At 34.1% G+C, this 14,493-nt stretch overlaps 1 protein-coding gene across 28 annotated transcripts in view; it reads right to left on the bottom strand.

Moving 5' to 3' along the window:
• Positions 1-14,493, bottom strand: part of IRAG1 (inositol 1,4,5-triphosphate receptor associated 1) — a 63,204-nt gene that overhangs the window by 15,195 nt on the left and 33,516 nt on the right. For all 28 annotated transcript variants that reach the window (XM_085224115.1, XM_085224113.1, XM_085224117.1 and 25 more), the window contains 9 exons: positions 12,829-12,929; positions 10,604-10,674; positions 8,861-9,034; positions 7,776-7,853; positions 7,304-7,353; positions 6,826-6,867; positions 4,707-5,300; positions 2,732-2,810; positions 201-321 (listed from right to left, as the gene is read on the bottom strand). In XM_085224115.1, the coding sequence (XP_085080241.1) occupies positions 201-321; positions 2,732-2,810; positions 4,707-5,300; positions 6,826-6,867; positions 7,304-7,353; positions 7,776-7,853; positions 8,861-9,034; positions 10,604-10,674; positions 12,829-12,929 (1,310 nt within the window). The remainder of the gene's footprint in view (positions 1-200; positions 322-2,731; positions 2,811-4,706; positions 5,301-6,825; positions 6,868-7,303; positions 7,354-7,775; positions 7,854-8,860; positions 9,035-10,603; positions 10,675-12,828; positions 12,930-14,493) is intronic.

Below are 14,493 nucleotides of genomic sequence, written 5' to 3'. Positions count from 1 at the left end.
TTATGTAGAACATAGAAACTATTTTGAGAATTAATCACTCAAAGATGGTGCGCTCCCCAAACTTTTCAGAAAATCTGTGATGCAGCAGACTCTCTACATATATGAATCCACCATAAATGGAAACTCGAAAGGGAGTTCACCAAAAACTGTTATTACACCTTGACCTAGGCGATTTGTTGCTACTTCCAATAAGCTTTTACCTTCCTGGAAGAGACTTGTGCACACGTAGCTTTCGCAGCAGTATGTCAGGAATGCCAGGCATGACATCAGAGCTATTCTTTGCTTCTTCCTCTTCAGTGGGGGAGGGGAGAGGTGAAGGACCTAGAGACATTTTCAGATAAAAACCTTTTAGATGTTATTTAAGAAGTCATGCATTAATAATCAAGTCAGCATCTCACAGTCAAATAGTACTTTTTAAACCTAACCATGACTTTTTAAAAAAGTTAATGAGGATTCTACTCCATCTCTACTCATTAAAAAAGCAGGGTAATAAGAAAAGTTTCTAAGCCTATTAATGCAGAACAATGCTTCTTGGATTACATACAGTGATGCATCACTCATCTCCTGTCTTCTTTTTGAGCAGGTGCAAAAAGGGTGACCACTACAAATGTCATTCTTAACACAGAAAAATTGAAGTAATTGGTACTCTAACAGTCTCTAATGCACTGAAAAATTCTTCTTGTATTTTTTCTACAATTCAAATAAAATCCAAATTCATTACCAGAACATCTGACATTTCACATGTGGGCTTTATCAGTATAGCTCCCTCATGTCTTGAATATTTTAACTTATGTTTCATAATAGTACTATCAGTACATAATAGTACTGTCACTTTCTAGCCTTTAAATGCCATCTGACAAAATGATTACTCTTATACTTAACTACTACACTATGCAACAGATACTACTACACTACTACAGACTTTGTTCATTTTTATGATGGATCTTCACTACAGCATGTACCATTCACACTGAATTTTCATTGAAACAGGTCATGAAAGATGCAAATTTTCATTTTCATAAGGACTAAGATATCTTAGGTATCTTAGGTTCAAATGCTATTTTTTAAAAGTTACGTTACTTAATTTAAATTTTATTTAATTCTGTGTACAATAATTTATTGTCTCCTCTTACCTTGACAAAATTTAAAGAAGAACTCTCCTGTAGGAAAGTCAGGTTCCCCAGTTTTAACCTGAGACCTTTCACAGCCTTCCTGTTCATTTAGCATAACAGTTTCTTAGACTTTCAAAACAGTGTGCAAAAGCTCAGATTTTTTTAATTGAGGAAAACACAAATGTGAAAGCTAGATTCTTTTTAGCTACATTTTAGTTCTGTGCAATTCTTTTATATTTAAAAATCTCATTATTTAAGAACCATTGCGTATGACCTCAAAAAAACAGCCCAATACCGAAATGTCCCCAACCTAATATAGTCCACTTTTCTAAACATCTACAGATACAACATTGTTTCTAGGACAACCACAATAACTTGGCATCAATTACAAAATTTGTTGGAACCAATATACTTGATTCACAACAATAATATTGAAGTAGCTGGCTACTTCCTATTATTAAAGCAGAATTACAACTCAAGTTAAAAAGAACAAAGTGGCTTTTATGACAATGTAAGGAAGTAAGTCTATCTAACAAATGAGCTAAGGATTTGTCCTCTCAATTGCTTTATCCATTCAGGAGAAAATTTTGACTGACACCCTTAATGTGCTGGCTATCATTTAGATGTGTAATAGACTTTAAAATATTAAAGTGATATTTAAAATATTAGTGATACTTTTGAGATTTTAGTTAGCAAGCTGGATCAAATAAAAAAACTCCCTCTTTGAAAGGGTAGATAACAGCAGAACATGGGAAAATGGTTTGAAGTTGAAAGAAGGAAGATTTAGGTTGGATGTCAGGGGGAAGTTCTTTGCTATGAGAGTGGTGAGGTGCCGGAACAGGTTGCCCAGAGAGGCTGTGGATGCCCTGTCTGTCCCTGAAGGTATTCAGGGCCAGGTTGGACGGGGCCCTGGGCAGCCTGGTCTGGTATTAAATGTGGAGGCTGGTGGTCCTGCCTGTGGCGGGGAGATTGGAGGTTCATGATCCTTGAGGTCTTTTCCAACCCGGGCCATTCTGTGATTCTGATTCTGTGATCAAATAATGGGTAAATTTTCATAATGTTTTCCCCAAAAGTTTCAGATCTCTCTAAGTGTTTAAAAAACTGGCAAAATATCACCTATTTTACACTTTCAGACAAAGTGCACAAAACAATTGCTGGGAAATATACTAACAGAGAGATAGGAATAACATTACCATATACAGGAATCCAAAAATACAATCATGGTGTACAGGTAGAGGACAGTAAGTGTCTTTTAATCTTGCTTCATTCAGATTGAAGATAAGACTGTTTTCAGAGATAACATGAAATGTAGTGTCTCAGTCATTCCCAGATAACAGAAGCTTTAAGGTCGTATGAAATAGTCCCAGAGAGTACAAAGAATAGCACCTTTTACATTATATCCTTCTATTCCTGCTTCCCAGAAGTGTACCATACAGGGCAAGGGGTATGCTACTCGTCTCTCAATCATCATTTACTACACTCCTCCATTACTGCTCCATTGGAATTACTTTTGTAATTGAAGAACAAGAAACATTTTGTTTTTGATTTTCTGTACCAATTAATTATAAAAATCAGTGTATGACAAACACACATCCCTTCACACTTTTATGATACTGCACCTTTTTCCTGTTCAGCTGCTTCACTAAGTTCAGGAAGTTTAAGTCCAACTAAGTTTTGATTTCTCATCAAAATATGCTCCTGTTAAGAAAAACAATAACATTTCCAAGTAACATAATTAAAAATATCAATGTAAAGAGCTCTGACATGTGCACACTAAATATAACATTCACTTTATTTAATAAACGTAATGGAGATATTTATATGAAATTATAGTTTATTGGTATTGCATATTTCAAATTTAATACATGCATTATTTAGCAAAATTACTGGTCACATGAATAGATTTGCAACTTGTTCCCCTCCTGCTCTAGTTGAAAAAAGGAGTTTTAATAAATGAGAGTGAAAAAAGCACTGTTGGATATAGCCATAATGCTAAGCAAGTATCCTCAAACGAAATGAGAAAATTCAGAATATGGGATGCATAAAATTGACACTTTATTCAGTATGATTTGCTTACATCAAAGCTTCTTTGCTACTCTATTCTGCCACTATTCCCTGCAGGTAAAAAGAATGTACACTTAAGGACTAAACTCATCAATATTTTTTCTCTTTCTATTATCACCTCATTTCCTACTTTCATATTCTCAAATATATTTAAAATTCACAAACATCTGCTTTCATTTATAAGAAGGTAATTCTCATTAGAGTCAGAGCTCAAATCCTTCATAACTGGAATTACATTTCATGTTTAATCATATGGCTCAAGTGTCTCTATAGCAAACATTTCTAATACATATGTAGTAAGAATATATGTGTTATATAAACAGGAAAAGATGAATAACCAAGCTGACATTCCCAAGCAATACAATGACCAAAGTGCAGAATTTGAGGCCTTCTTCACCATTATTATGATGGTCTTAAGGAACTGTGACTTGTAAAAAAAGTGCTGTTTCATTTACAACATGTGTGTACATCTTGGTCGCTGTACATTGGTGGTTTATTTTTTCATGTCATTTCTTTTTCAGTAAAATGGCTAATTCTTAAGGCTTACTTCTAAAACTCCGGACACTATAAGACTTTCTCTGAGAGTGTTCAAATAGCAAAAAACCGTACCAAAACAACTTCCTGTTGCCTGAGATATTTTAAATATAATATTATTGCAAAGTTCAGTATTCCTGAATGATATGACTACTGCCCTTAAAAGGGAGAATGCCAAGAGGCAAACAGGATTCAAAAAACACCCAACTGAACGAAGTAGAAATGATTTCTAAAACCAAAGAACACTTACAAATAGTTTGAGCTGCAAGAGGTTTTAAGCCTGTAAACAAAACTATAGTGTCCATTTCTAAACTTAAGTTAAAGCTTTCAGTTTATATACAGGTCTCACCCTTTCACACAGAAATCAGCCTGTTAGCATTTTGTAAGAGTCTGGTTCTGAGGAAAATTCTGAAGGAACAGAGAAAGCACAGTGAAGTGAAAGAAAGGAAGTGAAACCCTTTTAAAGAGAATGTTATTATATCCTCAGGAAGGAAAGATTCTTCAGAACTAAAATTCTTCTTAGAAACCAGAGGAGATCATTTTACTTGTAAGTATGTTTTACAAATGACATGTTCATTAATCAACTGCTTCCTGTTTATAGTTCATGTAAACTATGCAAAAAAGAGAAACTGTGATTTATACTCACCTTTTTGTCGTAATGAAAACAATTAGTTTGCTTGACACTCGTATTATAATTATTTCTGAGGGCAAAAACATGCATGTGCAAGAGCACATGTGCATACTGAAGAGATAATAGTACAGTTGATGCATATTGCGAGTGAACTAGGAAACAAAGTAATTCCATGGCATTTAGTTATAGGTTACAATTTACTGAAGTTGCAAAGGAAAAATATGACAATATCATGTTGATTTTGCTAAAACTGCTACCCATTAGATTAGTGTACATTTCTTAAAATGATGAAAATAAGGCTAAGCAAGTTGAAAGTTCAGTAAGATACAAAAATAAGTTTAAAGCAGGATACAATCAGGACTCACCTCTCTGAGTTTTGTCAATTTCTGCATCCGAACAGGTTGAACTTGGATTTGGAGGTCTTTGAATGCTTTTATTTGATTGCTGGATTTATTACCAACAATAAAGCTTTTATCTTCCTCAGATGGTAACTTTATGGGTATTTTATCTTTCTGTCCAGGCTCTAAACTATCCCATGATACAGCTCGTAGTAGAGGAGGACGCAGCCCACACAGTTTAAATTCTGGTTTAAAAGAAACTTTATGGTCCCTCATTTCTGGAACAGGACTTTTTAGCTTTGAGTCTATATTTCCTATTCCTGGTCCTGGTAGATAGGTTCTTAAAGGAACATCATTTTCTTTTGCCTTCTTGAGGAAGGATTTTCCGAGTTCATTTTCAGAGACGTTCAAGCAAGTGTTAAGAGACATTCTGCCACCATCACTACCTGAAGGGGAGCACTTAGGTAAAGTATTTACATGCGTACATGGATCAAAATTTTCTTTTTGTTCAGAGAGTTTTTCTTTGGGGTTTTCAAAACCAGCAGAACGAGGAACCAACCTTCCCTGAGAAATCTTTCTTTGATCATTCAGCCTGCGATCCATTAATCCTTTGCAAACATTCTGAAAGTAGAGGGACACAAATAAAAATGTGATTTTCTTTTCCCCTGTATAGGGTCATTTTCCTTCACATTGATGTTTGCTTTTAAACATGTGCTGTTAACAGCTGAATAATTTTTAAGTGCACTTGAAAAAAAACGAATTGGGAATCTCTTCTCAGAATCTTTAAGATAATATCCTCCCCATTCTAGAAATCCTCATATAATCAGTATTCTCATCATCTTAATATAAGTTGATCATCCTAACGTAAGGTTTGCCTGAGTATATGCCTCTAATCCCAGATCTTATAGAATTTCTAGATTTCTTGGCTTGATTGTTTTATCTTTTTGTTTGTTCCTCATCTCCCAAGAGAAAAAATTTAGGCTTGTACACAAATATAAAGAACATACTGTAACTTCTCCGTATGTTTGTCAGATCTCCATGTTCCTATCTAGTTCCATTTCTAGTAGTGTGTTTAATTCTATATAATACTGCCAAAAAATTTCATTAAAATCTACTTGATTACTCTGTTCACCAACCTATACCCTATCTTTCTTCTATTCTATTGTTACTTGAGATAAATAATTTGCATCATTTTAGTGTGTGCACAGGACTTCATTATCATGAAGCTTTAAGAGCAAAAGTCCTACCAGCCAAATATAAGGCTATTACAGGTTTTAGGGCTAAGGAAGTATGGTTAAGGTATGTTAGTCATCCTATTCTCACTGTGATATAGTAAGATACAGGGACAACTGAGGCTGTTGTACAGAATATATGCATGCAAACTATATAGAATCTTACTCTGCATATATCACAACAGATTATAATTTGGTTGCAGTCTCCATAAGGATTGACAAAAGAACAACTGCTTATTCCTTCTCTACTTCAGTACAGAATCTGTAATATTGCTAAAAGCACCTATGTCTGTAATTTAAGGCAACAAACACTCCACTGGGAGGTCTGACCCAAGTATGTTGCTACTCTTCCCCTTTGTAGTTATTGCTCCAAAACTCTGCTGTTACGTGTTTAAAGTATTGCCTAATCCACTCATGACAAAATCTTTTCAAAGGGCCGTGTGATGCTACCTGAAGCAAATTAGAAAGCACTCACATAAACTGCTCAACAAATAGCAACATGAAGTCGTAACACCTTATCAGCAGTACCCACTACTAAGTATGGTAACCTCTTCTGCTCAACTAAAGAGGTCTAGAAGAGTTCATCCATCTGAAACAGAAGCATACACTGAAGTAGCTGAAGTAGGTATTTTAACTTTAGAATTAAAGTTACTCAGCATATTTATTTTAATTAGATAAAGCATGAATTAAAACGTGTGAATGATAGGATGCAGAGCACAGCTGTAGACTGCTTTCCTCCAGTATATTTTGGTGCTTTGCAGTTTCTTAGTTAAGTATGCTTTTTTTCCTTAGTTGAGTATTCCTTTTCTGTTCATTTAGCAAACAGTTCTTAGTATATTTAGTCACATAAATAATTTGTATATGTGGTCAGAAAAAAACAGATTTAGTTTTAGAACACCAAATAAAGCACTTACCTCTGCAGTTTGCCTGTCATCCTCTTTAAAAGTTCTGTTATTCTAGCAAAAAAGGTAAGGAAAAAAAATTGTTTGTCTTACAAGATTTGCTTTCCATCTATGCTGCAATGTTGGGTATAGATATTAAGGGATGACCTTTAATACATAATTTTATTTTTATTTTTACATTGTTCCATTTATTTATGAAGTAATCTTACAAACTATTTCTTTTTCCATAGATTAGGATTATATTGGATCTTTTTCCATTTAATATACTTCACAGTTCTCTATGATCCTTCAATGCTTACTACATCATGGATTTCAGACTTCAGAATTAGCATTTATTAATTCCTAAATTTGTAGAAAAACCAATAATCTCACTTTAGCATAGAAAAAGGCATTGAAAACACTCACTTTCCTCAGGGATGAATAGGACAGTGTAGTATGTGCAGTACTTTAATAATCAGGTTACTGTGCAGAATACTCAGCTCGTTCTTACCTGAACTGGAGATACTGACTCAACACTAGTGCCTGTACATGCATCAGACCCTACAAAGACACATATAATTAAAGCATAATTAAATCCTGGTGGTTTTGCTCAAAAATTTGAATACTGCACATTAGCAAATCCATATACACACACTTAGATATAGCATGCTAAGAACAAAATATAATAAAATATTATTTAAAAGAAAAATAAAACCTGAAGTATGAGAAGTGAAAGATCTTCAAAATGTAGCAACATTCTATTATTAAAAAGAGTAAAAAAAACCCCTGTATCCTAGAAGCAGCACTACAGGAGTACAATATAATACAGAAAAGTATAAAAGTAAATATATAAGCCTTAATGAACTTTGTCATATTCACAAGTAAATGCTTTAATCTATAGACTAATTTATTCTCTAGAGGAAATTCTAAACATATTTTCATTGACTATTTATATATGATTTGAGCTGCATAGAACTTTTTACCTGACGGAATAGGAAGAGTAAGAGAGTTGCTCCGAGATGTTACTGGTGAAACTTTTGGACTAAGGGTAGGCGAAACAGCTTCATTAAAACAAAGAAAAAAATAAGAAAGTAATTTTACTCTCTAAGTTTATGGTTTCTGAATTTTTAAAATTCAAGTAAGATTAAAACATTAGTCTCGTAATCATCAAATTAAAACATTAATCTCATAGTCATCATCAGACATTTGTCCAAAACCTGACCAGTCATTTTAATTGCCAAGATATACTTGACTAGTAGGAGCTCTGAGTAGGCTTTATCTCATGTATTTAGCACAAACTAATAAATTTTGTTAATATACAGAAGTTTCATTTCCCTCAGTTTCATGAGTTCTGCAGAGAAGTGGACACAAGAGGACTCAAGGAATTTAGAAAAGAAGGAAATTTTAATTTAAAAATGTATAAAGTTTTATCTCCTTGTATAAAGTGTCAACCTGATTTTAAGACAGAATTTTATTTTGATTATTTCAGAAATAATTTATAGTCCTATTTAATGACAAAATGAGATTTTGTCCTAGCCCTCAAACACTTAAGAGAAACTATTTCTAATGACACTCCAGAACAGAACAATTTATTCTATTTCTTTTTAGTGAAGATCTGATTCACTTAGCTTAGTTTATGACTATATCCAGAATAGTTATATCTGGGTGATATGGTTTTCTGCAGTACAAACGTTTTGTCGAAGTTTCGTTTTATCTATCTTTATCTCAAGTAGGAACTTGAGGCAGAAAATCTTGACAAATTTCTGATTTTTTGTTTGTATGTTTGTTTAAGATTCTGACTGAAACACTTCCTCCTTTCATGCTACATTGTCTTCAGTGTACAGGTCAGGCACATAGAAACACTGTCTTCCATTGTTAAATCTAAATATCAAGATTGATATTTTCTATTTTGTACTGAAAAGTGAAGAGAAGCTGAGGGACACTGACCTACAAATTAACAAAATATACGCATACAGTAGCAGTGTATGCATTACAGTAGATGCTTATTTGTGCTTTTGCAGATTTCCAGTGTACAATCTAAAATTGTATCCTCAAAATCTATACCTACCTGTGGGCGACTCAGGGAGACTGCCTCTTGACTTTCTGCCTCTGCGCATTAGAAATCTTTCGCTCACTTTCTTTGCTTCTTCTAGTAATTCAAGGTTCTTCTTTTTGTCTTCTTCTGATATGTTGACATCTGGTAGCTGATCATTTACCAGATCAATTACATGACCATTGTTGTCTGGGTTGAAAATGGCAGAATTAGAACAGTACCTCATGTATCTGAGCTGTACTTTGGAACAACCAGCATGAAAATTATCTTTAAGTTAAGCTTTGAGTTTCCATTAATTAAAAATTCATGCCCACTCATCTTCTAATCCTGTTATATTCTCAATTTTAGGTCATCAAAAACACTGATAATCTTCTGAGATTCTAGTTTGTCACAACAGAATTGGCTTTAGATCCATCTCAGCAACTCAAGTAGTCATGGCATTTCTGCTGTATACTCAATTTTTCCATGAGTTTTGTGTTTCCAGTTTTTCAAGGCTAAGGTTCCATGAATCTGGCATAGATTTATGCACACTAGCACTAGTTTTAACATGCAGGTGATTCCATTAAGTCTTCTATAGAAAAAAAGTACAGACTTCAGAATGAAAATGATTGTATTTCATACGGATAAGGTATTTCCACAAAAGCAGAAGCAACAATAAAGCTAAACTTGGCATAAATACAGGCAAAATTTTAATATCCAAAGCCTAAGAATTATTAAGCTACTTAAAAAGCAAATTGATCTCTATCATTTGGTAAATATGCAAGAATTTTCCAAATGAATTATAGATCCTAACAGAAAATGCAACTGTTAAAAAAAATACATTGTTAGAGATTAATAAAAACAAAAACTGAAATTCCTTTTCCTTATGTCCACTTATGGTCATGCTAGATATGCAGCCCAGGAGAGTGCGTGAACCAAAAACTGAATGCTGCAGACCTACACTTAAGATCTTTGGACTAAAGCATTGTTTTCTGAAGAGTTTTTAATTAATTGTCAAAGAAACTCTTATCTTAATCTTTGGCTTTCAAATTTGTTGAAAACAATAATATTTGAGCACTAATTTTTAAATTCTTCAGGCTACCACTAAGCAAGAAATATAGCCTGTTGTCAGAAAGGTTCTGTCTGTACGAGTTGGTGTGAACAGCTTCTACAGATGTTTATAGAATTTTAGGGAAAGTATTACCTGAAGACAACTAGCCAAAGAAAGGAAAGATACATGCTGTTGTGAACAGTGAGCACCTTCTCTCTGTATGGCTGAGAAGTTAATCCCAGTACAACAGTGGAAATACTGCTTGCACGAACTCTTATTAAGAAATGAAGAATATCTCCTCTAGGATAGCCTGCTTGTTTTCATTAAAAGTTTATTGCGATATGATAAACAAGTTCCCTTTGACAGCAAAAGTTCCAGTGTTTTAAAAGTAACCAAAATCAGTATTACTGAACAGTATTTTGAGCGCAGCAGGGATTTTAATCTTGTGCATCTCTGGCCTTCTAGAAATATTAAGCTAAAATACTAGCAATTTTGTGAAACTAACCATATACAAATTTCTCTGGACCTGTTCAAATGCAAGCCACTTAGATCATAAACTCTTGATCACTATGCATTATGGTACTAATATTCACAGTGCATGCATTACAAATAAGCATGCACAGGAAAAAAAAGATGTGGTCAAAAGAGTCAGACTCTATACCTATGTCTTTATTGCACGTCACATTTTCAGAGAAATGTCCTAGCTTAAATGAATAATCATTTCTTACCAACAGAAGTCAATGAACTTGTTGAATTCCTAGTGGCACGGTTAGAATGTCTTCTATGAGGACTACGAGGTCTAGAGAGAAAAATGAATGAAAAAAATTATGGGAATATGTCACTTAGAAAAAAAAGGCTCTACTTTTCTATTACCTCCAAAATATTAACATTAAAAGAGAAAACATTAATTAAGTAATACACTTTCAAAAATAAATTGGAATGGCATTAAAAAAGCATGAAATAAAAATCGAAAGTATTTCCATTTTGCCTTCACTCTAACTTCCCAGAAAATCTTGAGTTTAATGATTGAGTTCTGTTCCATATTAAAAGTAAGGTTAAAGACTTATGGACTTGAAGGTAACATATGAAAGTTTTTACTGCCTTTATATTTTAAAAAATGCAGTTTTTCTATTATGGCATAAAAATAATCTAAATACAGTATGTTGAAAAAGTTAGTCTTTATAAGTTGTTAGTTTCCTAAAATAAGTTTTATGCTTTAAAATTATTTCTTAGGCTACCGCAATGACACAGAACCAGGGGAATACCTCATAAAATTAAGTGATGATCCAGCAGATCATGCTTTTTTAAAATGGTTGCACTGTAATTCTAACTCTTAAACAATCTTCAAGTTCAGAGAAGCATACTTTAGAAGCATACAAGCAAATCATAGCACAGATCTTGATCAATAGATTCTGATTAGTTCTTCATATAGTTTAAGGCCAGGTTAATAAGTATGCTTTATTAGTAGAGTGAAAATAACAATAATTCCACTCAGCAACTTAATTTCATGTATACTAGAATTCAAGGTGCAATTTTTTCTCTGTCTACCTGAATATACCCAAACATTTGCCTCAAAAGTCACTGTATTTAGTCGTTATATACTCCGTTCTTTCAACTATCTATCTTAGAAATGTTATCTGCTTGAATTTTTAACTGATACATATTTTATCACAATAGCTCAGGAGTACAGTCCTATCTCTTTCCAAAGCTCTCACTGCTTTAATGGAAATATTTATATGAATAAGGGCAGCACTACTGGCATATGTACATATATAAGCAGTAGACTAGAATTAGGGATTTAATTATTAAAGGAACATTTTTCAATGTAATAAAACTTTCCTATGTATGGAGGGCGGGGAACTTCATTACATCAATTGCTGATAGACTGTGTCCACGTTAATATTTAAGATTCAGACATAAGAAGAGTATGTGTACTTTTGCCATGCATTGAATATGAGGAATTAAACTGTCAGTCATCCTAGTAGTAGATATACGATTGGAGCACACACACACATACCATTTTATGCCTACAGAAGGACTAAGCAATTTTTTCTTCACTAGGCCATACTCTACTTTCACAAGGATAGATTTCGTAAGTTGTAGCTGTCAGTTGAAACATGCACAACTTTCACTTACATTTTTGTTTAATTACTCTATTCTGAAAGATTAGAAAATAAACATTAATTTTGAAGGATACCAATTTAGGTTTGCAGGATTAGTGACATAAGAAACTGTTCTTTAATAAGAAGACTGTACTTCCAACACCCAAATTCCTTGCACCCAAAAGGAAAGACAATATAATCTAATTACTACAAGGGCTGCTCCTAAAATAACATCTCCCGATTTTATTATGTTGGATGACAAGATCAGGCAGATGGTGGTATGGCAATAGAACTCGAACCTGCCCACCAATATATTCTATTACATTTTGTTTCCGTGTAACAGATGGCAGCAGAGGGGCAGTCTGACAAAAAGGTGTCTGACGTGGAAGTATGGATGAAGCAAAGGTGTGTCATTGAATTTGCCCGCATAGAAAAAGTGGAACTCACTGACATTCATCAGTGTTTGCTGAATGACAACCGAAGTGTGGATGTGAGCATAGTGAGGTGGTGGGTGGTGCATTTCAACAGTGGTGACAGCGGGTCACCTCCACTGGTTCAGATTTGTATGAGCAGAGAATCGTGGTGAAAATGCACAGCTTATGGTGGTGACTATGCTGAAAATAATGATTTTGTAGCTGAGAATTTGCTCTAACAAATAGTGTTATTGTGTTCTTTGTATCTGTTGGAGTTTCCATGGGAATAAATAGGAGGCATTACTTTTGGAACTACCTGTGTACAAGGACACATCAATAATATTTTAATATGACACACATTTCAAAGCAAATCCTTAGAAACAGTTCCTGGAATTACTATACAAATTATGCATAGATTGCTAGCATGTAATGTAGTACCTGTTAGCCAGATTTTTATCGATTTCTGCATCAGGCATACCAGCATTCTCTGGAAGAACAATAGAAGGTGTACTGCTTGTAGTTCCTTCAGCATTGGTGTCCTGAACGATTTGTTATAAATATAAAAATAAAGTTAAGCAGAAATTCAAAGTACTGAATATCCATCTGAGGGGAAAATAATTTTTTTATTTAGCCTACAAATGACCGAACTGAGAATTAGCTTTTATTTGGTAAGACATATTTGAGTTAAAAAACCTTTATTTACACTGTTAAAAACAGTTATAATTGCTTCTGCTAGGCACTAGTATGTATGTAAAAGAAGAAAATGCTGTATTATTTAGTCATTTTTATTCTAAATTTTCCTTGAAATAACATCCCGAAGTTCCATAAGAAATTTTGACTTCAATTGGCAGTTAACATTTGTGTCCCTGCTCATGGCAGGAAAGTTAGAACTATATGACTTTTAAAGACCCCTTCCAATCCAACATTCCATGATTCTGTGACATTTCTGAATCTTGAAGAGGAGCATGTTTACTAACCCTGGCACAAAGCCACTTATGTTCAACTGTTATAAATAACATTTTGCAAACACCATTTGCTCTCAATTGCGCTTACTTCTTTAAGAATATTTATCTATTAAAGGCTCACAGAAGCATAATGATTCAAAATAAAAAAATAATTATTTTAGTAATAGTTGTTAATACAGAAAATAAAGAGCTGATGTAAAAAATAATTTGTGCATTTGAATAATTACTCATGATAATCTAGCTTAATGTTTTAGAGCATAGAGATTTCAATCATTTTGATTCTTTGAATCGAAAGTCATCAATTTATAATTTTGTTTCAGTCATCTAATGGAGACTTTCCTTTTATGGAGAAGTTAGGGTAGTCCTAAGGTTTGTTACAACAAGCAAGTAGCAATAGTATAAACTGAAATAAAACTATATGCATACAGAAAGATATTATCATAGAATCATAGAATGGCCTGGGTTGAAAAGGACCACAATGACCATCTGGTTTCAACCCCCTGCTATGTGCAGGGCCGCCAACCACCAGACCAGGCTGCCCAGAGCCACATCCAGCCTGGCCTTGAATGCATCCACAATCTCCTTGGGCAACCTGTTCCAGTGCATCACCACCCTCTGTGTGAAAAACTTCCTCCTGATATCTAACCTAAACCTCCCCTGTCTCAGTTCCCCCAGTTCCCTGTCTCAGTTCTCCCTTGTCCTATCACCTCATAAGCAGCTGTTCCCCCTCCTGTTCACGCTCTCCCTTCAAGTATTGGAAGGACACAATGAGGTCTCCCCAGAGCCTTCTCTTCTCCAAGCTATTAGTAGTCATTTAGCTGTTAGGTATCAAATACAATAGAATTCCTTTCAACATTTCTAAGGGACGTATTTTACTGCTCTTGAAATAATATACTCTGAGAAATTCAAAGAACTCTGAAAGAATTTGAAAATGGTGTAACACTCCAGTATACAGCATAACACTTCTTTCCCTCAAATGCAAATTAAAAAATGTTTTGAATTACACATCTGATCTAGGATTCCTGGTTCTGTTAAAAATTGCACTTCATACAGCTCCACCGTTCTGTAGTTATAAAGCTCGTATGATGTTTCTGGGCAAGATCACACTTGTTAATTACTGGAGAGTGGTATAGGAAAC

The sequence above is a fragment of the Meleagris gallopavo genome, chromosome 5, assembly GCF_905368555.1.
Source record: "Meleagris gallopavo chromosome 5, MGAL_WU_HG_1.1, whole genome shotgun sequence".
Classification (NCBI taxonomy): domain Eukaryota; kingdom Metazoa; phylum Chordata; class Aves; order Galliformes; family Phasianidae; genus Meleagris; species Meleagris gallopavo.
Note: the sequence above shows the minus strand (reverse complement) of the source record. Positions and strands in the feature narration are given on the sequence as shown.